General features: G+C 38.4%; 1 protein-coding gene across 7 annotated transcripts in view; it reads right to left on the reverse strand.

Moving 5' to 3' along the window:
* Positions 1-26613, reverse strand: part of EFCAB5 (EF-hand calcium binding domain 5) — a 190885-nt gene that overhangs the window by 36782 nt on the left and 127490 nt on the right. For all 7 annotated transcript variants that reach the window (XM_047833726.1, XM_047833723.1, XM_047833721.1 and 4 more), the window contains 5 exons: positions 25035-25859; positions 23038-23112; positions 22846-22938; positions 21122-21336; positions 14419-14575 (listed from right to left, as the gene is read on the reverse strand). In XM_047833726.1, coding sequence (XP_047689682.1) covers positions 14419-14575; positions 21122-21336; positions 22846-22938; positions 23038-23112; positions 25035-25859 — 1365 coding nt within the window. The remainder of the gene's footprint in view (positions 1-14418; positions 14576-21121; positions 21337-22845; positions 22939-23037; positions 23113-25034; positions 25860-26613) is intronic.

Consider the following 26613-nt stretch of genomic DNA (forward strand, 5'->3'; position numbering starts at 1 on the left):
ATACATACACCACATCTTCTTTATCCATTCATCCATCCATGGACATTTGGGTTCTTTCCATACTGTGGCTGTTGTTGATAGTGCTGCTATAAACATGGGCGTGCATGTGTCCCTTCGAAACAGCACACCTGTATCCCATGGATAAATGCTTAGTAGTGCAATTGCTGGGTCGTAGGGTAGTTCTACTTTTAGTTTTTTGAGGCACCTCCATACTGTTTTCCAGAGTGGCTGTACCAGCTTGCACTGCCACCAACAATGCAAAAGAGATCCTCTTTCTCCGCATCCTCGCCAACATCTGTTGTTGCCTGAGTTGTTAATGTGAGCCATTCTGACAGGTGTAAGGTGGTATCTCATTGTGGTTTTGATTTGGATTTCCCTGATGATGAGTGATGTGGAGCATGTTTTCATGTGTCAGTTGGCCATCTGGATGTCTTCTTTGGAGAAGTGTCTATTCGTGTCTTTTGCCCATTTCTTCACTGGATTATTTGTGTTTTGGGTGTTGAGTTTGAGAAGTTCTTTATAGATTCTGGATACTAACCCTTTATCTGACACGTCGTTTGCAAATATCTTCTCCCATTCTGTCGATTGCCTTTTAGTTTTGCTGATTGTTTCCTTTGCTGTGCAGAAGCTCCTTATTTTGATGAGGTCCCAGTAGTTCATTTTTGAAAACCACAAGAGACTCTTCATGATAGAGAACAAACTGAAAGTTGATGGAGGGAAGTGGGTGGGAGATTGGCTCAATGGGTGATGGGCATTAAGGAGGGCACTTGTTTTGATGAGCACTGAGTGTTCATATATATATATGTGTGCGTGCGTGTGTGTATGTATGTATATATATAGTTTTATGGGACTTATTTTTTTTTAAATGTTTTTATTTATTTTTGAGACAGAGAGAGACAGAGCATGAGCAGGGGAGGGGCAGAGAGAGAGGGAGACACAGAATCTGAAACAGGCTCCAGGCTCTGAGCTGTCAGCACAGAGCCTGATGCAGGGCTCGAACTCATGAATCGCGAGATCATGACCTGAGCCAAAGTCAGACGCTTAACCGACTGAGCCACCCAGGCGCCCTGGGACTTACTTTTTTATTCCACATCATGCTACCATATCCATCCATGTTTTTCCTGTAGCTGTGATTCATTCATTTTTGCCACTGTATACTATGTCATTCTGTGTGTATACCACCGTTGATTTATTCTCCTGTCAGTGGGCATGTAGGTTGTCTCCAGTGTTTTGCTATACATGTCTTCCGGTATGCATGTGGAAGTTTCTTTGACATTCATTATAAATTAATAAGTCATAGGGTATGTACCCTTCTTGTTTACATTTCAAAATTTCTCCTTCCTGAAGAAGGCTTCCACCACGATATCTCCTTCCTTTGGAAGACAAGCATCTATTCTATACCATATGTTTGACAATTAACAAATACTGCCTATTACTTTTGGTCCTCCTACTGATGAAGGTTTCTCATTTTTGTGGTTGGACTTTTGTTGATTTTTTCCTGAGTTTATACTATTTGTTTATTTATAAATTTATTTAAATTTTAGTTAACATACAGTGCAATTTAGTTTCAGGAGTGGAATTCAGTAATTCATCACTTACATACAACACTCAGTGCTCTCATCAAAACAAGTTCCTTCCTTAATGCCCATCACCCATCGAGTCAATCTCCCACTCACTTCCCTCCATCAACTTTCAGTTTGTTCTCTATCATTAAGAGTCTTTTGTGGTTTTGTTTCCCCTCTCTTCTCTTTTTTTCCTCCTCTTGCCATATGTTCATCTGCTTTGTTTCTTAAATTCCACAAATGAGTGCAATCATATGGTATTTGTCTTTCTCTGATTGAGTTATTTCATTTAGCATAATACATTCTAGCTTCATCCACATTTTTGCAAATGGCAAGATGTCATTCCTTCTGATGACTAATATTACATTGTATAGATATACACCACATCTTCTTTTTCCATTCATCAGTCAGTGGACGTTGGGCACTCTCCATAGTTTGGCTATTGTTGATAATGCTGCTATAAACATTGGTGTGTATGCACCTTTTCAAATCTGTATTTTTTAATTCTTTGGGTAAATACCTAATAATGTAATTTTGATAGGGGTTGCATTACAAGTGTATATTGCTTTGGGTAGTATAGACATTTTAACGATGTTCTTCCAATCCATGAGCATGGAATTCTTTTCCATTTCTTTGTGTCCCTTTCAATTTCTTTATACTTTTCAGAGTATAGATCTTTTAGTTAGGTTTATTCCTAGGTAACATTGTTTTTGATGCAATTGCAAATGGAATAGATTCCTCTATTTCTTTTTCTGCTGCTTCATTATTGGCATATAGAAATGCAACAGATTTCTGCATGTTGATTTTATATCCCGCGACTTTGCTATATTCATGTATTAGTTCTAGCAATTTTTGGTGGAGTCTTTCAGGTTTTCTACACAGAGTATCATATTATCTGCAAATAGTGAATGTCTGATTTCTTCCTTGCAATTTTTATGCTCTTTATTTCTTTTTGTTGTCTCATTGCTGAGGCTAAGAATCCCAGTACTATGTTAAATAGTAATGGTGAGAGTGGACATCCTTGTCTTGTTCCTGACCGTAGGGGAAAGTTTTTCTCATTGAGGATTTTATTAGCTGTGGGTCTTTCATACGTGGCTTTGATGATGTTGAGCCATGTTCCATCTATCCCTACTTTGTTGAGGGTTTTTATCAAGCATGGATGGCATGTTTTGTCAAATGCTTTTTCTGCATCTGTTGACAGGATCATGTGGTTCTTATCCTTTCTTTTATTAGTGTGATGTATCATGTTGATTGATTTGCAAATATTGAACCAGCCCTGCATCACAGAAATAAATCCCAGTTGATCATGGTGAATAAGTCTTTTAATGTATTGTTGGATCCAGTTTGCTAGTATCTTGTTGAGAATTTTTGCATTCGTGTTCATCAGGAAAATTGGCCTGTAATTCTCCTTTTTAGTGGGTCTTTGTCTAGTTTTGGAATCAGGGTAATATTGGCCTCAGAGAATGAATTTGGAAAGTTTTTCTCCCATTTCTATTTTTTGGAACAGTTTGAGAAGAATAGGTATTAACTCTTCTTTAAATGTCTGATAGGATTCCCCTGGGAAGGTATCTAGCCCAGGACTTGTTTGTTGGGACATTTTTGATTACTGGTTCAATTTCTTTGCTGGTTATGGGTCTGTTCAAATTTTGTATTTCTTTCTGTTTCAGTTCTGGTAGTTTGTGAATTTCTAGGAATTTATCCATTTCTTCCATATTGTCCAGTTCGTTGGCATATAGTTTTTCATAGTGTTCTTTTATTCTCTTATAATTGTATTTCTGTGGTGTTGGTTGTGATCTCTCCTCTTTCGTTTGTGATTTTATCTATTTGGGTCCTTTCTCTTTTCTTTTTGATAGGTCTGGCTAGGGGGTTATCAACTTTGTTTATTCTTTCAAAGAACCAGCTCTTAGTTTTGTTGATCTGTTCTACTTTCTTTTTTGTCTGTTTCTACATCATTTATTTCTGCTCTAATCTTTATTATTTCTCTTCTGCTGGCTTTAGACTTTATTTGCTCTTCCTTTTCTAGCAATTAGGTGCAAGGTTATATTGTTGATTTGGGACCTTTCTTGCATCTTGAGATAGGCCTGAATTGTAATATACTTTCTTCTTAGGACTGCCTTTGCTGCATCCCAAAGGGTTTGGACTGTCATGTTTTCATTTTCATTGGCATCCATGTATTTCTTTATTTCTTCTTTAATTTCCTGGTCAACGCATTAATTCTTTAGTAGGATGTTCTTTAACCTCCATGTATTTGAGGGCTTTTCAAATTTTTTCTTGTGGTTGATTTCAAGTTTCATAGTGTTGTGATCTGCAAATATGCACGGTATGATCTCAATCTTTTTGTACTTGTTGAGGACTGGTTTGTGACCCAGTATGTGATTTATTCTGGAGAATGTCCCATGTGCACTAGAGAAGAATGTGTATTCTGCTGCTTTTGGATAAAATGTTCTGAATATATCTGTTAAGTCCATCTGGTTCAGAATGTCATTCACAGCCATTGTTTCCTTGTTGATTTTCTGCTCAGATGATCTGCCCATTTCTGTAAGTAGAGTGTTAAAGTCTCTTAGTATTATTATCAATGAGTTTCTTTATGTTTTTAATTAATTAATTTATATATTTGGGTGTATCAAGTTGGAGGCAGAAATATTTACAATTGTTAGTACTTTGTCTTTAAAATTTTTTTAAATGTTTATTTATTTATTTTGAGAGAAAGAGAGAGAGAAAGTGTGTGTGTGTGTGTGTGTGTGTGTGTGAGAGAGAGAGAGAGAGAGAGAGAGAGAGAGAGAGAGATTGGGGGAGGGGTAGAGAGAGAAGGAGACCAATAATCCCAAGCAGGTTCCACACTGTCAGCATAGAGCCTGATGCAGGGCTTGAACTCACAAAGTGTGAGATCATGACCTGAGCCAAAATGAAGACTTGGACACTTAACCGACTGAGTCACCTAGACACCCCTATAATTGTTAGTACTTCTTGATCAATATACCCCTTAATTATGATATAATGACCTTATTCGTCTCTTGTTATTGTCTTTGTTTTAAAATCCAGTTTTTCTGATATAAGTATGGCTACTCTGGCTTTCTTTTGATGTCCATTAGCATGATAGATGGTTCTCCATCTCCTCACTTTCAATCTGAAGGTGTCTTTAGGTCTAAAATGAGGCTCTTGTAGGAAACATATAGATGAGTCTTGTTTTTATCAATGCTGATACCCTCTGTCTTTTGATTGGAGCATTTAGTCCATTTACATTCATAGTGATTTTTGAAAGGCATGAATTTAGTGCCATTATTTTACCTGTAGAGTTGTGGAGTCCTCCTTAAAATTTCTTGCAGGGCTGGTTTAGTGGTCATGAACTCCTTTAGTTTTTGTTTGTCTGGGAAACTCTTTTTATTTCTCCTATTCTGAATGTCAGCCTTGCCGGATAAAGAATTCCTGGTTGCATATTTTTCCCATTCAGCACGTTGAATATTTCCTCCCACTCCCTTCTGGCATGCCAAGTTTCAGTGGACAGGTCTGCCTCTAACCTTATGTGTCTACCCTTGTAGGTTAAGGAACTTTTGTCCCTAGCTGCTTTCAGAATTCTCTCTTTATCTTTGTATTTTCAAATTTCACTATAATATGCCATGGTATTGATCTATTTTTGTTGATTTTGAGTGGCATTCTCTGTGCTTCTTGGACTTGAATGCCTATCTCCTTCCCCAAATTAGGGAAGTTCTCAGCTAAAATTTGTTCAAATAAACCTTCTGCCTCTTTTCCCCACTCTTCTTCTTCTGGGACTCCTATGATATGGATATTGTTTTTGCTTTCTAGAATCACTGAGTTCCCTAAGTTTCCCTTAGTAATCTATTAGTTTTCTTTCCCTCTTCTTTTCAACTTAATTATTTTCCATAAATTTATCTTCTATATCACTTATTCTCTCCTCTGCTTCTTCAATCCTCACTGTGAATATATCCAGTTGGTTTTGCAACCCCGTTATAGCATTTTTAATTTCAGCCTGACTAGTTTTCAGATCTTTGAGCTCTGCAGGAAGGGTTTCTCCGGTGTCTTCTATGCTTTTTTCAAGCCCAGCTAGTAGTCTTATGACTATTGCTCTAAATTATTTTTCAGATATATTGCTTATATCTATTTTGAGCAAGTCCCTGGCTGTGATTTCTTCTTGACCTTTCTTTTGAGAAGAATTCCTCCCACTTGCCATTTTGGCTAAGTTTCTGTCTTTTGCATGTTTTGAAAGCTTGCTATGTTTCCTTCACCTGAGAATAATACTGTATTAAAAAGGGGTCATACACTGTCAAGAGCCTGGCACTTTAGGAAGTTTTTTTGATGTATGCTGTTTACCCTCTGCTGTTGCATTTTGGCTGCTCTTTCCCACTTGTCAGTCCTCTACAGAGCTCCTCCTTGCTTACAGTTGGGAGTGTTTGGATATTCAACTAGGCGTGCTTTGATTTGTCTGTTAAAATGAGCCTCGCACCTGCCACACTATCGCCTTCCAAACAGGGAGATCCTTCTTCCAGTCCACAGATCGATTTCCTGGGTGCTCCAAGTGACCTGACCTCAATACAGCTGTGTTTGAGGAATGAAGAAGGCCCAAGGTCCCCCTACTTCTCCGTCATCTTAACTTCTCCCCTCTAGTGTGAACTTTTGTTAATTTTTGCTCTATCACATCCATTTGTCTTTCTATTACTAATATCCCAAATTTTGTTTTGGGGAAACTACTCCATTCTCATCTCACTTCGTTTGTTTGAGTAGGATTCCAATCATGGTTCTAGAGATGTAGCATGCATCTCAGGCCTAAACCAGTCAGGACATTCTATTCCTTCAGGCAGAGTGGTTGGTTTAGTCCAGACTAATGCCAAACCCTTTGCTAGCAAGAGGATATTTTCCTTTTTATTCCCACTGGACTGGAGGATGTGAGATTGTACCTGGACTCGACAAGGGGGAAGGCTGTATGAAGATGAGTCAAAACATAGAAAAGAGCAAGATCAGACTGAACAAGAAAAAGAAAGAAGCAGACACTTGTCCTCATGTCATTATTTGAACTCCCAAATCTGTGTTCTGAACTAGCCCTGGACTTTTCTATCATATGAACCAACAAAGTTTTTTTTTGGTTTAACCACTCTAGGCTGGGCTTCCTATTACTTGAACTCAAAGGGTCCTAACTGATATAGTCTTGAATTACATTAACTTGTGGGTTCTTCCTCTTCCATTTCTTCCTCCTCCTCCTCCTCCTCCTCTTTCTCCTCCTCTTTTTATTCCTTTCCCTTCTTGAACAATTAGGTCCTAAAGCCATTGGTGAGGTAAGGCATGGTAAGCATTTGCTCCTGGTCAAAGTAAGCCCGGTGGCCCAGAATAGGGTAGCAGAAATCCGGTGGGGTAAGGAGGGCATTGTTCAGGAAGTGATAGGCATGGGTTGTCAGAGCCTGAGCAGGTGAGGATGTTACCCAGGTGCAAGGGCAATCTCAGCCTATGTGAGTGAAGAGGGTGGCCCTGCAGAGGTGGTTTGGCTTGGGGTGTGAGAACCCAAGCAGGATGAAGAGGATACCCACATGGGGTAGATGCCCAACATGGGGTATTAGGCCTGAGAAGAGTGAGAAGGGCATCCAAATGGAAGGACAGTTTGATTTTGGAAGTCAGAACATAAACAGAGTGAGGAGGGTGTCTGTGTATAGGGACAGCCCAGCATGGGGAATCAGGACCCAAGCAAAATGAGGTCTTCCAGGTAGGACTTAGCTCAGCATGAGGAATCAGAAGTTTGATTAAGGAGAGCATCTACATGAAAAGGTCCCTTGTCACAGAATGCCAGAACTTAAGGGGATGTATGAGAGGCATCCACGTGAGGTATGTGGGGGAGGAATCTGTTGTGGGATGTTAGAGCCTGAGCAGAGTAAGGAGGGCAACTGGGGGAAGGGAGGTTAATACAGGGTGTTGAGACTTAAGTGTAGTGAGAAGGAAAGAACATCAGTGTGGGGGAGAGGACAGTGTGATGGGAGATTAGTTCCATACAAGAGGACTGATTAGATAAATAAACAAATTTAGGATAATACAAGCAAGAGAGAAGAAGAGAGCTACAAAAAGGGAGAAAACTAGAATGAACTCTGTTACTATTTTGGACTTGGAGGTATGAGTGTGAACTTACAGTTATTTTTTTCTTTACAGATTTTACTTTTAAGTAATCTCTACACCCAATATGGGCCCCAAACCCACAGCCCTGAGATCAAGAGCCACATGCTCCACCAACTGAGCCAGGCAGGTGCCTTGAACTTACAGCTTTTAATATTAATAGATATTTACAGAGATATGTACAGATGTAAATTTTTGTGTACACACACACACACACACACACACTCCCTATGAGAAACTTGGGAGCAGGGACCTGGAAGCAATGAGCATGTATAGAACCAAGATCTTGGGATGTCTGGGTGGCTCAGTCGGTTAAGCATCCAATTTCGGCTCAGATCATGGTCTTATGATTTGTGAGTTCAAGCCCCCACATTGGGTAAGCTGGAGCCCTGCTCTGGGCTCTGCACTCTCTCTCCCTTTCTCTGTGCACCTCATGGGATTCTCTTTCTCTCCCTCTGTCTGCCCCTCACTCACACTCACTCTCTCAAAAATAAACAAATACATACATAAATAAATAAATTTTTAAAATCATTAAAATTGTACATTAAAAAAAAAAAAGAACCAAGATCTTGGCCTCTAAATACGATTCTCCACTAAAAGAAACCAAGGTTCCTTAGAGAAATGGGTGATTCCATGCTGGCAGTAGGAAAGTATAAGATGAATCTAGAACATCTCATTGTGTAAAGCAAGGAAGTACTCAAAGAATGATGGATACATGTTAAAAGGACACAGGAAATATTCTGTCAGTTTCTTAATATAACTAAAAATATATCTACCCTATAGCCCAGAAATCACACCGCTTGGTATTTATTATAAAAGAAATAAAAACATGTATCTGCACAAAAGATTTGTGCAAGATTGTTTATAGCATCTTTATTCATAATAGCCAAGAAATGAAATCAGTCTAAATGACTACCAGTTGAAGAATGGACTAACAACCTATAGTTTATTCATACAACAGAATACTACTCAACAAACAAACAAACAAAATAAGGAAATTGTTGGTACACAAAACAACATGTAAGAATCTCAAGAAAAAAAAATATGCTGAGTGAAAGAAGCCTTACACAAAAGGGTACATACAAATGATTCCATATATATGAACTCAGAGAGATAAAACATATCTGTAGTGGAAAACAACCAGAAGGGTGGTTGTCTTGGGGATTGGGTGGTGGGGATTGAGTGAGAAAGAGGCATGAGGGAACTTAGTGTTCTATATCTTAATAGGGGTATTGGATACACAATCTATGTATTTGCCAAAACTCAGTGAATGTACACTTAAAATTTGTGTTTCATTTGTTTAATTTTACCTCAAAAGAAAAAAAGCTGTTAACATATATTGAATTCTAATTAAAGATACACATGCCGAAGTGTTTAGGGAGGAGTGTATTGGGGTCAGCAATTTATTTTGAAATGTATAAAAAAATAAGAGAAATGGAGGGATGAGGAGATGAATAAACAATTTTTAAAAGTGTAATAAAATGTTAATGATAGAATCTAGGTGATGGATATATAGGTGTTCACTATAAAATTCTCTCAGCTTTGCTGTATGTTTGAAATTTTTCATAATAGAATATTGGAGGGAAGGGGAAGACATAAAATTCAGACTGAAAGGACTCCCATTGGTCAAATCTGAGACAATAGGAACATTAAAATAAATAATGATAGTGTTGGATTACAACATGTTGGATAAAATAGGAAACCATGAATACATATTGTTATAACAAATAAATAAAAAGTTTGATAAGGAAGAGAATGTTTCTGAGGCACCTGGCTGGCTCAGTCAGTAGAGTGTGGGATTCTTAATCTTGGGGTTGTAAATTCAAACCCCACATTGGGTGTAGAGATTACTTAAAAATAAAATATTTAAAAAGAAAAAAGGGAATGTTTCTATGATTTCAAAGTACAACCACAAAAAAAATCTATTAATTACAAAGGGAGAAAGAGTAATTTTTAAATGGAAGGGACTGATAGATATCATCTTTAAAATTTTTTTTTAATTCCAGTATAGTTAGCATACAGTGTTACATTGGTTTCAGGTGCAACATAGTGATTAAACAATTCCATATGTTACTCAGTGCTCATCAAGATAAGTTAGTCTTTAATGCCCTTCAGCTACTATTTCACCTAGCCGTGCCACCCCCCCCCCCCCCCCAACCATCTATTTGTTCTCTATAGTTAAGAGTCTGTTTTTCGGCTTGTCTCTCTCTTCTCCCCTTTGCTTGTTTGTTTCTTAACAAATTATGGCTGAATTATTCAGCTATATAAAAGAATGAAATCTTACCATTTGCAACAACATGGATGGAGCTAGAAAGTATAATGCCAAGTGAAATAAACCCGTCAAAGACAAATACCATAAGATTTCACTTGTTTATCCATTCATCTATCATGGACACTTGTGCTGCTTCCATAGTTTGGCTATTGTAATAATGCTGCAATAAACATAGGGGTGCATGTACCTTTTTGAAATAGTGTTTTTGTATTCTTTGGGTAAATACCCAGTAGTTTGACTACTGGATTATAGGGTAGTCCTATTTTTAATTTTTTGAAGAAACTCCACAGACATCATGTTATTATCATGGGACTTCTGCTAGGATTCAATGAGAAGAACATAGCATCACTTACATGACATTCCTGGTAAAGATGAATAATCTGAATTTAATCATAAGGAAACATTAGACCAACCTAAAAGGAGGACATACTATAAACAAACAGCCTATAATCTTCAAATTGTCAAAGACACGACAATCAAGGAAAGACTGAAGAGTTTCTTAAAGATCCCTTGTTGCAGAGTAAAGAAACAGCAGTTGTTTTACACTAACTATATGTCCGGTTTTCAGTTTCTTTAAAAAACACTATGTGGGATGCCTGGGTGGATCAGTCGGTTAAGCGTCCGACTCTCGATTTCAGCTCAGGTTATGATCTCACAGTTGGTGGGTTTGAGCCCCTCATTGGGCTCTGTGCTGACAGTGTGGAGCCTGCTTGGGATTCTCTTTCTCTCCCTCTGCCCCTCCCCTGCTTGCTCTTTCTCTCAAAAATAAATAAATATTAAAAAAAAACACTATGTGAGTTTTTCCATGAGATTTTCTAAATAAACATGGTTCATACGTGTTCAAGATTTCTGGAATTTGGTTACAAAATGCATCACAAAAATTTCATAACATTTTATTTTATTTTATTTTATTATTTTTTTAAATATGAAATTTATTGTGAGATTGGTTTCCATACAACACCCAGTGGTCATCCCAACAGGTGCCCTCCTCCATACCCATCACCCACCCTCCCCACCCTCCCACTCCCCATCAACCCTCAGTTTGTTCTCAGTTTTTAAGAGTCTCTTATGTTTTGGCTCCCTCCCTCTCTAACCTTTTTTTTTTTTCCTTTCCCTCCCCCATGGTCTTCTGTTAAGTTTCTCAGGATCCACTGAAGAATGGACAAAATTTCATAACTTTAAGAGAGTTAAATGTCCTACTTATATAGAAATTTTTATATTAAAGTAAATTTTATCATTTAATAGGAAATTAGAGGGTATATATATCCAGAAATGTTAATAGCTATTCCATGGGAAGTAATGGGGAAAGAGTGATCTATTCCATTAAGTTCTACAGTGTAGACAGGTCACATGTTTTACAGATTTTATATGTAATATTTCTCCTCTAAAGATTGAGCTGTATTAGACAAGAATAAACAGGGAAATTACCAGCTAAAAGTTTCAAGTTGCCCCCTCTATATAGACAACTTCCATTTTGAGAATGCCAGCAGAAACATTTATAGGCACTTCTAATTCTGTGGCTTTATCCTATTTCTCCAATTTTTATCCAATTTTTAATCTTGGAAACAGAAATAGATAAGAAGGGTAGAGCAAAACAAAACAAAATGAAACAAAGAGCTATTTGAAGATTTGCTGATCAGTTATTAGCTAATGTTTGAATTTAGAATTTTCTCCCTTTTTAAAAGAAGCTAAATCTGCCTTTCTTCTTCCATATGGCCATCAGCTCAGCAATCATCTCCTCAGGCCAGGTGGCTACCAACATGTGTTCAGAGAGAGTCATTTTGTATAAGCCTACCCTTGCAGAGAATAATTTGTTCTTCCTGCTTGCAGAAATTTATTTCTGGCAGCAGTTTCTGCCTCCTCATTACTTTCCTCATTCTCATTTGCTGGGCTTAACCCATTACATTTTATACTTTCTACCTATCCCTATTGCTGTACTTCACTCATATATATTGGAACTTCCTTATAATGTCATCCTCAGGTTTCTTAAATTCTAGAAATTATCACGTCTAACTCCTTCATTTTACAAATGAGGACCCCTAAATCTATTGAGGTTCAGTAACTTGTCTTTGGTCCTGTGACCATTAAGTGAAAGATCCAGTATTGGAACCCAGCTCTCCTGACCATTGTGTGGTGTTTTTCCTCTATAGAACATGATTTTATATTATAAAATTTTCCCACTTTATAAGTGGAAACCATCTCATTGTGCCCTTTGAAATTCCATTCTTTGGATGCAGTCTAAGACAAGTAGTGTAGTTTAATGTCAAGTTTGCAGAAGATGTAGTGAATGAAGAACACACGACAATTGATAAACTTAGGTGCATTTGAAGATAAACGAATACAATAATTTTTTAAAAGGTTGAAGAACTTAACTAACCCTGATCATTCTTTCTTTCACTTACTATACACTTTAAGAATTGGAAATCTAATATGCAAGAGTCACCAGATAAATCCTTAAACCCAGTAAAACGCAAAATCATTTATACTAGAATCTAATCAAATGGATGAGGAAACTTATTATACTAGAATAAGAATTTTAGTAACTTTTTATTGGGAAGTTTGATCAGAAGAGAAAGATGTAGTATAGGACAAGAAAGGTCATTAAGGAGAATTTAGTGGTTAAGTTAGTAAATTCAGGAGAAACTTGCAAGCCAGACCAACTTGAGAGGTGAATCGGACCTTGTAGAGGCAGAAAGATAAAACAAGAAGAGAAAATAGGCAGAATTGAGGAATACTTTGGATTTTTTTAACCCCAAGAGTGAGGGTAGCTAGGCACATGGAAGGAATCTAACTAGATAAGAGTTAAGGTCTTGGACAAAGCACTCTACAACATAATACACTCCTGATAGCTCTGACATTTTCTACACTTCCCACCAACAAGGTACAAGGGTTGCAACTTCTCTACATCCTTGTCAACACTTGCTATTTTTCTATTTTTAAAGTATAGCCATACAACATAAGTAACAAAAGCAAAAGTAAAGAAGTGAGGTACATTGAACGAAGAGGATTCTACACAGCAAAAGAAGCAATCAACAAAATGAAAAGGAAACCTACAGAATAGAAGATTTTTGCAAATCCTATATCTGATAAGGGGTGAAAATCCAAAATATATAAGGAACTCATGCACCTAAACAGAAAAAAAAATTTAAAAATGGGCAAAGAAACTGAATTTTCCAGAGACATGCAGATAACCAAAAAGTGCATGAAAAGATGCTCAACATCACTAACAATTAGAGAAATGCAAATCAAAGTCACAATGAGATGTCATATCACACCTGTCAGAGTTGTTGTTATCAAAAAGACAAGGGATAACAAGTGTTGGCAAAGATGTGGAGAAAAGGGACCCAGTGTGCACTGTCGGTGGGAATGTAAATTGGTACAACTACTATAAAAAACAGTATGGACGTTTCTCAAAACATTAAAAATAGAGGTGTCTGGGTGGTTCAAGTCAGTTGAGCATCTGACTCTTGATTTTGGCTCAGGTTGCGATTCCATGGCTGTGGGATCGAACCTGCGTTGAGTTCCATGCTGAGTGCTGAGCATGGAGCCTGCTTAAGATTCTCTCTCTCTCCCTCTGCCCCTCTCCCTCACTTGTGCCCTCTCTCTTTCTCTCTCAAAACAAACAAATAAAAAACATTAACAAAATAGAGTTATCATATTGTCCAGCAATTCCACTTCTGTGTATCTAATGGAAAGAGATGAAATCACTATCTCGAAGAGATACCTGAATCACCATGTTCATTGCAAAATTATTCACAATAGCCAAGGTATGAAAAAAAACTAACCATCAGTGAGTGAATGGATAAAGCAAATGTGATTCTCACACACACACACACACACACACACACACACACACACAGGAGTATTAGGCATCCATGAAAAAGATAGAGTGCTGCCATGGATGGATCTTGAAAGCATTATGCTGAGTGAAATCAGACAAAGAAAGACAAATACTGTATGATATCACTTATATGTGGAATCTAAAAAAGCCAAACTGAGAATGTAAGATGGTGGTTCTTAGGGGATGGGGTTGGGGGAAATGGGGGATTGTTGGTCAAAGGGTATACACTTGTTATAAGATGAATAAATTCTGTGGATCCAATGTACAGCATGGTGATTATAGTTAACAATATTATATACTTAAGTTTGCTAAGAGAAGAGATCTTACATGGTTTCACCACAAAAAAGAAATGGTAATTATGTGAAGTGATAGAGGTGTTAACTAATGCTGCTGTGGTAATCATTTCAGAGTATATAAAGATATCAGATCAACACATGTACACTTGAAACTCACACAATGTTATATGTTAATTTTATCTCAATAAAACTGAAAAAATTATAGCCATTCTAATAGCCGTGAAGTGGTGTCTTGTGGCTTCAAAATGAGAGTTTTAACTATGTATGACATAGTACTGGAAAACTTGAAACCAAGTTGTTACCACAGCTTTAATGAGAAAATTCTTATCTTTTTACCTTTCTTCATAGATTCTTTTTCCATTCCCTCCTTGTATGTGTACAAGAGTTCATCAACTTCATTCAGATCCAGGAAGCCTGAGCCATCACTGTCCCACTTCTGAAACAGGGCTTCTAGGAGAAGTTCCCGTCGGACTCTGGAAGCATTATGTCTAATCTAGGATAGAAACCGAATAACAAAGCACAGAAGACACACTATTTATTGTGCTAGCTGCCATCCTAGGTTTATTCCCCCCAAAGTGAAGCACTATTTCTAAAAACAGCTTTATTGAAAAAACTTGGACTAAGCATGATATTAATGGTAAAATGAAGCATTTAATGTTAATACTATAAATACTATTTCTCTGTTTCACCTCTAGACCAAAAACAAAAACAAAAACAAAAACAGGCATTCTCTGCATTGGACTAAAACACATTAACTTAGAAAGGGGGCCACACTCCTTAAGAATCTTTGATTCATTCCTTTCCACTCCCTTGCTGTTTGCTCAGGAATGTGATAAACATATGGTATGCTTGACCTGGCTTCTTGCGGGGTGGAGAGGGGGATATGCTATGTAGTTAAGGAGGATGAGTGGCAGTATTCAAAAAATGAAAAACAACCATGTTCAAAAATTACTTTTTATATTTAACATTGACCTAACTGGACATTGGTTTTATTTATCTTTTAGATTTTTTACTAGATTAATTATAATATCAGTCAGATGGTAACTATTATCGGGATGCCTGGGTGGCTCAGTCTGTTAAGCATCCAACTTCTGCTCACGTCATGATCTCTCATGGTTCATGAGTTTGAGCCTCTCGACCGTGCAGAGCCTGATTGGGATTCTCTCTCTGTCCCTCTCTCTCTCTCTGCTCCTCCCCAACTGTGTGCTCTCTCTCAACATAAATAAATAAACTTAAAAAAAAATAGTAATTATTATCTAGATTTAATCACCAAAAGAAAGTGAATATATAGAATTTGTTTAAAAGGGGGAACTGCAATTGAGGAGGCAAAAGGGATATCAACTCTAGAATTAGGTTGAGAAGACTCATGAGGCTGATGGATATGCCTGGAGAATGTAATTTACATATTTCACAAAAGAGCACATAAATTGTTTATATCAGCTAACATGTATGTATTTATCTATCACTCAAGTAAGTAGTAAGTTTTTAGGAAATATGTAATACCTGGATTCACATGAATAAAAATATATATTCAAATCATAATTGTACTTCTAGGTATGTGCACTTGTAAATGCATTCACAAAGCAGATAAACAGTGCACACACACACACACACACACACACATTTTTGCACATACACATATGTGGTCCTCAGAATCTGCTCTGCAAGCTTCAGAGGAGGAAAAACAAAGCTGTACAATAAACCATCTCTTGACACCAGCAATCATGTTATTATTAGGGGAATGAATTCTCTGGAGTGTGATCTTGGACCATATGACAATAAAATAAAATATTTAATGGCTATGCTCATTGAAATAAGATGGTAAGTTTGATTGTAAATTTTTAAAAAGCCACATTAGGAGTAACTGAGGTTAGAGATTTACTAATAATAGTAACCTCACCTGTTTTATTTTATTTTTTAAGTTCATGTATATATTTTATTAAAGAATTAAAATTTTTTAATGGATACAGGTTAAAAATTTTAAGTTTATATATATATATATATATATTACTAAAGAATTAAAAATTTTTAAACAGATGCATCAGGTGTATTGATGCTTTAAAGTTGTATAAAAGCAATGGGAAGGGGGCCAACAGAAGAACTGCTTATTGGGGTAGAGGCAGCATCAAAGAACTCCTGAGCCCTGTGGAGACTGATGTAACGTCACTTTGCTGAGGATCCTGACTACAGACTGAACTGTAAAATGTAGACCAGCTCTCCAGGCTGAGGAGCAGGGGAGGCAGGGCCAGGTGGCCCTTACCTCTTTGGTACAGATGTCTAAGGCAGAGGCCAGGGCCTGGGCTGTGTGCTCTATCTAGTAAGAAAGCCTCCATGAGGATCCTAGAGCCCAAGGTTGTAAAAGGAAGTGAAGACCTTGCATTCACATGATCCTCTCTGCCATCTCCAATGCCAAAGGGACCCAAGGTAGCTGAACATATTTAAGACTTTGTCACCCAAGTTTAAACAGATGAATGTTAGTTATAAATGGTTCCTCTACTGTACTTTGCCATTTGGAAGGCCAATCCCTAGAACTGGAGATTCTTTCAGGTCACCAAGAAGGTGCTGGTATCAGCTAGCTAGCATACATTGTTTACTGGGAGGGCATCCACTCTTGAGGTCTCTGTCAGCCCTTGGGACATGACCTCGGTCCCCTGGCACCTCAGGGGTCTGATTCTTTCATCTGACTTGATAAACCAGCTGCTGTCTTAGAAGTTCCTTCTGCCCTGCTGTCCTCAGATGTCCCCAAGGACTAGCCAGGTACTCCAGCCCCTGTTCCAAAGCATTCCTTCTCAAAGCACTTCATAGCATGGCAAACCTCCTGCTGGCTCTTACACCTCTACAATTGGCTCTCAGGGGCTTTGTCTGACAGTCCTTTCCCTGCTTCCTAAGTATTAGTATTCCTGAGGCTCAGTTCTCTGCCCTCCTTTCATGCATGCTTCCTCGGAGACTTATAAATCAAGGTATTTAAAATGGGGACATTTTATTAACAACAGTTCCTTATGAGTCTACCAGGGATGCAACAAAGGCAATCTTTCCCAGGAGCTTGGGGAAGCTGCCAGAGCATCAGGTGTTCCTGCTAGAGACAGTTTTCAAGGTCGTGCCTCATGTATACACCTCCTCCACCTGCTCCCACACAGTTCTGAGGCATTAACTCAGGGACTGTCTCATGGGCCTGAGGGCTAACCCAATTTTGTCAGGCAAAAGGAGGGCTGGGAGCACCTGGGTGGCTCAGTCAGTTGGGTGTCCAACTTCAGCTTGGGCCATGATCTCATGGTTCATGAGTTCGAGCTCTGCATCGAGTTCACTGATGTCAGTGCAGAGCCCACTTTGGATTTTCTGTCCACCCCCCTCCCCCCAGCTCTGCCCCTTCCCTGCTTGTGCTCTCTCTCTCAAAAATAAATAAATCTTAAAGAAAAATAGGGCTGAACAGAAAGGCCTGCAGCACCTGGTCTTGTTTTTTGTCCTCTGCTAGGTTTGGTGGTGCCTTACCAAGCAGTCACTGCTTGCAGCTGGGGTGATCATTGGTGCCAGTTGGCCCTTCTCACCTCTACTCCCAAGTAGGAAGGTAACTTCCTCTTTCCAGGCACCTTCCCGGGGAAGGGGACTGGGAAAACTCCATCATTCAGTCTGGTTATGAAGCTCAGTTTTAAAAAGTTCTGAACCATAACAGGCAGGAATGAACCAGAGCACATAAAGCCACTTTACACAACTTCTGTATGCTACTGGAGGGGTGGTCAGAGGAGTGGCAGCAGGGGCCTCTGCTTCTCCTTACAAGGGCATCCCTGATCACCCTTACCACTCTCATGTCCTTCACCCAGCCCTGCCCTGCAAAGCATTCCAGACTTTTGGAGATCCCTGCCAATGCTTGAAAAGCCCAGACAGAACTGAAGACAAGAGCCTGGGTATCTGAGGTCATCTAGTCACCTCTCATTGGTGGGGACCCTCACTGTCTTTGCTTCCAACAGCTCTAAATACACCAGAACTCATTCATTTAACAGGGGCTATGGGTCTGCACAGGCTTCATCGGTGACTCATGCATATCTGCCCCCACTGTCCCATGAGATGATGACATGGCATTTCTGTCTGTCTCAGCACCGTATGCTCTAGGAGTGTGCTGTCTGTTAGGGAACATGGGGCAGATAAAAATAAGTTAAAAGGCGCTCATTATCCAAAGAACTGAGACCTGAAAAGTCTTCTCTGAGTCAACCTACTTAAAATGGAGACCAGAGTGGCATATAATAAATGGTAGAAAAGGTTTGATTGGAACTTCTTGCAAAATAAAACTACTACTAAGCCTAGTATCGCTTAACAAAATGTAATTGCAACTATGGGATAATTCGTAGAACAAAATTATTTTAAGTATATTTCCTACCTAAAATTATATGATTGCCCAATAGGACACCATTTCCATAGGGCAATCAGTCATTTTTGCAAAAGTTAGTCAAGGACTTCCTCAGTTTTCCTGAAGGCCTCTCTCTCTCTCTCTCTTTTTGTTATTTACATTTAAGTTAGTTAACATGAAGTGTAGTCTGGCTTCAGGAATAGAAAGAACCCAGTGATTCATCTCTTGCATATGACACCCAGTGCTCATCCCGGAAAGTGCCCTCCTTAACGCTTGTCACCCATTTAACCCACACCCCCGGCCCCCTACTCCAGCAACCCTCAGTTTGTTCTTTAAATTTAACAGTCTCTTATGGTTTCCCTCCCTGTTTTTATCTTATTTTTCCTTCCCTTCCCCTATGTTCATCTGTTGAGTTTCTCAAATTCCACATGAGTGAAATCATGGTATCTTTCTCTGACTGACTTACTTTGCTTAGCATAATACCATCCAGTTCCATCCACACTGTTGCAAATGGCAAGATTTCTTTATTTTTTCATTGTTGAGTAGTATTCCACTGTGTATATATACCACATCTGAAGGCCTCTCTTTATCCATTATCTCATTGATACTCAAATCACCCCCATGAAGTACCTACTTGGTTCCATGAAGCTCTTCATTTGTTAATGGACCTGACTCTCAGATCCTCATTTGCCAATGACTGCAATCATTTTGAGCAGTTTTGCAATAACACTTTCATGGCTTTATGAAATTCTAGGTTTTAAAACTTAAATTTTACTTTGACACCATTTTGTTGCATTGTCAATATCAGAAGTTTACAACATCCCACGGTCATAAGTATGAAATGGGCTATGATGGATGGATGGTGTTAGGTAGGGAGATGTTAAAAAAGAGACACTAGGCTTGTTCTAAGCCCCATGTCAGTAAATCATGGCTTAATAATTAACCTAAGTGCACCTTTGGCTCCCCAGGCATAACCTTCAACCAGTCATCATGGAAATACCCAGTCAGCACTAGTGAGATAATCCACTTGATAGACTCCTTCTGTTCCTGTTAGAAAGGCGACCTTCCTGGAAAAATGCATTCTTTAGTAATAATTTGCCTTCCCAGCCCCATTTCTGCCTTTTAAAAAACCTTGCAGCCCTTCAGAGCTCCTTTCTATTGCTGGATGAGATGTTGCTGAACTCATGAGTTGTTGAATCAAACCAATTTGATCTTTAAAGTTAGTTGAATTTTTGTTGTTTAATAATGTCTATGTGGAAAGTAATTTTTTAAATGGTCAGTTGTTTGGAGAATACTTTTCATGTCTGATGACTTTAGCTTTCCTTTACAACTTTATTATTTTTTAAAATAATTTTTTAAAGTTTATTTTATTTATTTTGAGAGAGAGAGAGAAGAGAGCACACAGCAGGGGAAGAGAGTGAAGGAGAGAGAGAGAATCCCAAGCAGGGTCTGCACTGTCAGTGCAGAGCCTGATGTGGGGCTCAAACTCATGAACTGTGAGATCACGACCTGACCCGAAATCAAGAGTCAGACCCTGAACTGACTGAGCCACCCTGGTGCCCCTCCTCTACAACTTTAGAGGAACTTGGATACTGAGATACTTAGAATGGCTCAAAGGAGCTCAAAGGCTCTCTCTGACCAGAGAGCCTGCCTTTGAGGGGCAGCAGTGACTTCAACTGATGGTAGTACTGGGTCAGCATGAGTCAAGTCAGGAGGGCAGGTTTGGGAAACTGAGCTGGAGTGAATGGGTTAAAAGAGGCCAAGAAAGTCTATTTCAGGTTAAACACTGTTCTCAATTCTATAACTATTTAGGGTTTCTGACAAGAGAATTGAAGAAGATGATAATAGTTAAGGTTTATTATGGGTCAGGCACTGTTTAAGTACTTGAATTAACACATTTAATTCTCCTATCAACCTGGTGAGGTCAGGACGATTATATCTTCATTTGAAAATAAGGCAACTGAGCCAGCATTGCTGTTAAGGCTCTGGCACAAGGTCACACAGCAAAAAGGCAGCAGAACCATGGTTTGAGTCTAGGTGCTCTGCCTCCAGAAGTCATACTCCCAACCACTGCCCTATCCAGTCTCTCCTTAGTCAAGGCCAGCTGGGAGTGAGTGCTAGGAGGATTAAGTGGGAAAAACAGTAAGAGGCCATGTGCAGGATAAAAGGCCTAAATCAGAGTAGAGAAGGCTGAGGAGCAATTCCAAAGGGACCCTTAATGTATTAGTGCTGTTACACTGGATTTACACAGGACTTTTTATTTCCAAAATCCAGAACCATATTACATTATGCATGAAGCAGTCCCTGTTGCAAGAAAGAATTCGCTCACTCAGTGAAATTTTCTGAATTTCTTAGGAGGAGCTCCCCCACTCAACTGCAAGACTTCCACCTCTAACACAGAGACAAATCTGCATTTAAGATCATTGGCAGCAGACACTGACTCCATCAGAGGTCAAGACAACTTCAGCCTGAAGAAGCTAGAGCCTGGGGTCTGTCTATGTGTGTGTAGCCCTAGGCTTCTCTGACCCAGGGATTGTGGGACCTGTGTTCGAGCCCCCTTAATTGCTTATTTAGGGTGTGACCTTGACCATTCTACTCTGCTTTAATTTCTCGTCTGCAGGGATGTTTGTCCAGTCAACTCACAAGGCTGTCGTCATTCCGACCTCACCTGTTTTATTGATAAATAATATTACTCACCTGTTCTAAGCCACTTAATTTCTCCTCTTTTGTTTCAACATAGCCCCTCTTAAAAAAGGATGTGAGGGTCTCACTGACACTCAGGGGGGCATCTTCACCAACAAATGTCTCCAGAAGTTGCACAAACTGGAGCAGATTGAAGGAAACTCCATTGAAAGCACTCCCACCTTTTACTTCCTTGTAAGACTGAATATTTCTGATAATTGCATGTAGGTCTATTAAGCAAGAAACATACAACAAACAGTAAAGTGAACAATTTCTTAAAGCTTAGAGAAAATATATGAGTACTTATTGTAATAAACATCTGCTACTTTTTTCCTGTTAGGAATCCATGCTCCCTTCATGAGGAAAACATCTCTTCCCCACTGTCAGTTTAGATTAATCAGGTGGCACTCAGCCTCCCCCACCCTCGTGACAAGAATGACTACGTGACATAGGTCTGGCCAATGATTTCTATATGACAGCAATGTAATCCACTACATATGCCAATAAGAATGAGCCCCAGAACTTTTTTTGGGAACTATTGGGGAAGAATCACTCTTTTTGTATTCTGATTCCTGAACTAGTAGGATATAGGCTTAGCAATACTCTTATAAATATATCTGCCACAACATGAAGAAAACTACCTAAAACTGAAAGTTACACAGAGAGGAACGGGGCTGAGAAGCAAAGATGGTGTCTCGCTGCTATTATTGAGCCCTTGGATTCATTTGTGTCTGTAGCCAGCTGTAGTCTGGACTTCACAGTTAAACAAATCTATAAATACCATTGCAACCTCTCCCCCAAAGAGTCTTGACTAATATATTTATCTTCAAGCTCAATGTTATGAAGCATATTTCATAAAATATCAGCCCAGTGACTTATGTTTGATTTATTCATCGATTCAATCATTCATGCCCTCATGCCTTCCATATGAGATTGACATGACTTGAAAATAATCACCAATGCAATTTTGTAGGTCGTAAAGCAAAACTGAAATAAAGAAGTAAGACCAGAAGAAGAATATGAACTAGTATAGGCCACAAGAGCTTGACCAATGCCATGCATTTTTACCAAAATATTTTGAGGATAGGAAGTTTGTTATTTGACCCAGGCTTAAATGAGAAAAAAAAATTTGCTGATAGGAAGAAAACAATCTTAATATAATTAGTAATCAAATATACTGCTTGTTGATGAAAGATAAAATGATAAAATAGCATTGTAGTAATATGAGTACTGGTTGGAATAATCATTGTTTAATACATGGTTTATTTGAGAGCTAAAAGTTACTCTTTGCTCTCTCTGTTGTTGAGTAGATCTTTCTTTATAAGTCTTCAAAAACATGACATATTCTCACCTGTCTGACATGTTGAGTTATGGGACTACCAGGGAGAGGAATAGCTGGAATGATTTCCACTGATTTCTAATAGCCAATATCTGATTCCTTTTGCACACCTGTATCATAGCTTCAAAGAAGTTGTAGGGCCATGTAATGGTCAAAACAAATTATATACGAATGCATATGACTTAAGGCAGAAAAGCATTTATCAATAGCACATGCCTACATGTACACTACCACCAAAAACATCCACCTTGTATATATTTAGATCCATCAATTCAGTGACAAAATAATGCAAGGATCATCCTGCCATTGTGTCTTGGCTAAGTTCATGTGGTACCACAGTAAATTAAATTCATCAACTGGACTGCCATCTATCCTTCCTAATTTGGTTGCTGACATGTACCTGTGAACCTGGAGCTACCGTAGAGTAAGTTTGCTTGTTCTTCTTCTTCGCATTTGATATAATCCATATTCCAGTTACATGTCAAAAGTTCACCTAAAAAGTATACATTCCATAACATGGACAATTTAATTTCACTTTCATAATGTTTTTGTTCTAGAGTATAAATGAAAGGAGGATTAAATGAGGAGTCACCTGACCATGACTTTCCTTCTATTTTTTGGGACTTTTCACAAGATGGATCTTTCTGAACTTCCTTTTTTGTAGTTTCTAAAAGGTATAAGAGAAAGTACCATAATGAACTGGAATTTAAATAAAAACTTGGAAAAAAAATAAAAGGCCTTTGAATTGGACATTATATATTCTATGATAAATTCCTAAGTTAATAAATGAGAAAAATGCTTTGCATACAGAACACTAAAAACTTTCTATCAGATAATTTCCCACATGTGTTATATCACACTCAACCATAATGATATCACTTAATAACTCTAGTTGTTGAGAGCAGCTCTATGACAAAAGCTATTCCTGGTACCCAAATCTGGCCACTCAATATGAGGGCTACATTTCCTAGTCTCTGTCACAGCTAGGTGTCATCAAATGCCTAAATTCTGACCAGTGTCATGTGTAAGCAAGTGATGTAATGCCTATCCCTCCTTCTTTCTCCTTACCTTCTGGTCAGAATGTGGATATGTTAGTGAGCCATCCTGGACTATGTGGTTAGGGGAGACACAAGATAGGACTTGAGTCATTGCTGATTTCATGAGACTGAGCTGTCACATGACTTTTATATCAGAAGGAAAGAAACTTCTATGCTGTTTATACATTGCTATTTTGTTTTATTTTTGTTTTTTTTAGACACTGTCATTTTGAATCACTGCTACACATAGCCAAAATCAAGTCATCACCAATAACATCTAATTGAATAGTAACTTCACAATTTTTCTAGCTGCATCCCTCCTACATAAGGAGAGCCAGAAATTAGTGGCCCTTTTTGTGAAGGAATAAACATCATGCTGAAAAAATGAGAGATTTCAAATTAGTTAATGATAATGTAGAAACTACAACACAGGTTACTCATTTCTTAGGAGTTTTAAATAAGGATTTTCTTTGGGACTGTGGGACTTTAAAATTAAAGAGCAGAACTTTAAAAATATTTGTGCCTCGGGGCGCCTGGGTGGCGCAGTCGGTTAAGCGTCCGACTTCAGCCAGGTCACGATCTCGCGGTCCGTGAGTTCGAGCCCCGCGTCAGGCTCTGGGCTGATGGCTCAGAGCCTGGAGCCTGTTTCCGATTCTGTGTCTCCCTCTCTCTCTGCCCCTCCCCCGTTCATGCTCTGTCTCTCTCTGTCCCAAAAATAAATAAACGTTGAAAAAAAAATTTAAAAAAAAATATTTGTGCCTAACTGAGGTCTTAAGCAGTATTGAGTTTGGCTCTCTAAGTTAGATTAAAAAAAAAAAAGACATACATTGGAATAGGTAATTCAGAGGAAAAGTCTTTTGCAGAATAAATATTTGAAATGCAGGGTGCTTTCTGTCTTCAATGTAACCTTCAGAAATGTTTCTAGAACATATATCTTATATAACTGAAAAAAGCAAGACCCATTTTATAGTCGAAACAAAAAAAAATTTAGGGGTATCTAGGTGGCTCAGTTGGTTGAGTGTCTGATTCTTCTCTTGATTTCTGCTCGGGTCATGATCCCAGGGTCATAGGATGGAGCCCTGTGTTGAGCTCTGCACTGAGCATGGAGCCTGCTTGGAATTCTCTCTCTCCTTCTTCCCTTCTCCCCTACTCACACACACTTTCTCTCTAGAAAAAAATTTTAAAAAAGAAATAAAAGACATTTTTAAAAGTGGCTTCTAATATTACACGCTACATTTAAAACTAAAGGGCTTTTACTGCCTTTTCAGGAGTCCAGTGAAGCTTTCTATATGTAACATCACCAGATTACTTCTTTATGAATGGGCTTCCTGTGCAAAAGGAATTCTAGGTAAATTGAAAACAGAAACATTCTGGTTTGCATTTAATTGATTGTTCAAGGCCTAGATGCATATTCAGTAGCAAAATATGTCTAAGGTTTGATTGATCTGATATGCCAGAAAAAATGTTAATTGAAATGATTATTTTCTGAAAAGACTTTAACAATCATTCCACAAAACAGGGAGCCAATGTCATAGAAAAACTGCATTACTACCTGAAAGATGATATTTTCTTCTTGATATTGGAACCTCCTCTTGCAGTTCAGGACTCACAAATAGTTCCTCTTCATATATTTGCTCCTGAGTCCTCTTTTCCTGTGGGAGGATTTCAGTATGTTCAAAGGAAGCAGACTCCCTAGATTTTCTACTTTCTCTGAAGATACTACCTCTTCCTGACTGTAAAGTTGAATCTATGTCCTGTTGTTTTTCTGGAATTATCTCTCCAGATGGTTCTTGTTCCGCACGTGACCCTTTGTGTGGTCCTTGTTCTGTTACTGACTCTCTGTGTGATTCTTGTTCTGAGATTGGCCCTCTGTGTGGTCCTTGTGCTGCTATTGATTCTCTGTGGTGTCCTTGTTCTGCAGTTGATTCCATGTGGACTCCTTGCTTTGAAGATGATACTCTTTGTGGTGGTCCTTGTTCTGTTACTGAATCACTATGTCGTCTTTGTTCTGTTATTAACTCTCTACTTGATCCTTGTTCTGGAGTTGACCCTGTGTGGGTTTGTTTTGTTACTATTTCTCTGTATAGTTCTTTTTTTCCAGTAGACTCTTTGTCTTGTTCTTGTTCTTTGGTTGAAATTCTGTTTGGTTCTTGTTCTGCTGTCGTCCCTCTCTGTTGTTCTGGTGGTGTTGATTCTGTATGTTCATCATGTTTATGTTGATCTTCTGGAGTTTCTAACAATTTGCTTTGGGTTTTGTTAGCATGTAATGCATTTATCTCTAAGAGCACTTTGTCAAAGTCTTCATAAATATGTTCCTGATTATCCATGTCTCCCCAGAACTCAGGCAAGTCTATCTCTTCAAATTCAATGAATGGCCCTAATGCAGAAAACAAAATATTTACTTAAACAATTGATCTTATAATGCAGAACCAGAGCCAGTAAATTAATGCAAAACAGCATTGATGACAGTAATTATAACATAGGCTTATTGTTTTAAATAAATAACAGCTTTCCCTCCAACACAAGAGGCAAAAAGATATTCAAAGGAACATAAAAGATGCTCGCTACTGTAAGTTAGAAATCATCCCTTCCTAAAAGGTGTGGCTTTGGAAATGAACATGATTCTTCTTTTTCTACTTGCAGAGTTGCTTAAAACTGCCAAGACAAATAGAATTTATCCAGATTTGAAGGGGTACACACACACCAATGTTTATAGCAGCATTATCAACAATAGCCAAACTATGAAAAGAGCCCAAATGTCCATTGACTGATGAATGGATAAAGAAGATGTGGTATATTTACAATGGAATATTACTCAGCCATCAAAAGGATGAAATCTTGCCATTTGCAATGACATGGATGGAGCTAGAATGTATTATGCTAAGCAAAATAAGTCAACCAGATAAAGACAAATATTACATGATTTAATTCATATGGGGAATTTAAGAAACAAAACAGATGAACACATGGGAAGGGGGGAAAGAAAAGAAAAGAGGGAAACAAATCACAGGAGACTCTTAACTATAGAGAACAAACTGAGGGTTTGTTGATGGAAGGCAGGGGATGGGCTAGATGGGTGAAGGGTGTTAAAGAGTGCACGGTGTAAGTGAGGAAACCAATATTACACTGCT

This window comes from Prionailurus viverrinus, chromosome E1 (assembly GCF_022837055.1).
Source record: "Prionailurus viverrinus isolate Anna chromosome E1, UM_Priviv_1.0, whole genome shotgun sequence".
NCBI lineage: Eukaryota > Metazoa > Chordata > Mammalia > Carnivora > Felidae > Prionailurus > Prionailurus viverrinus.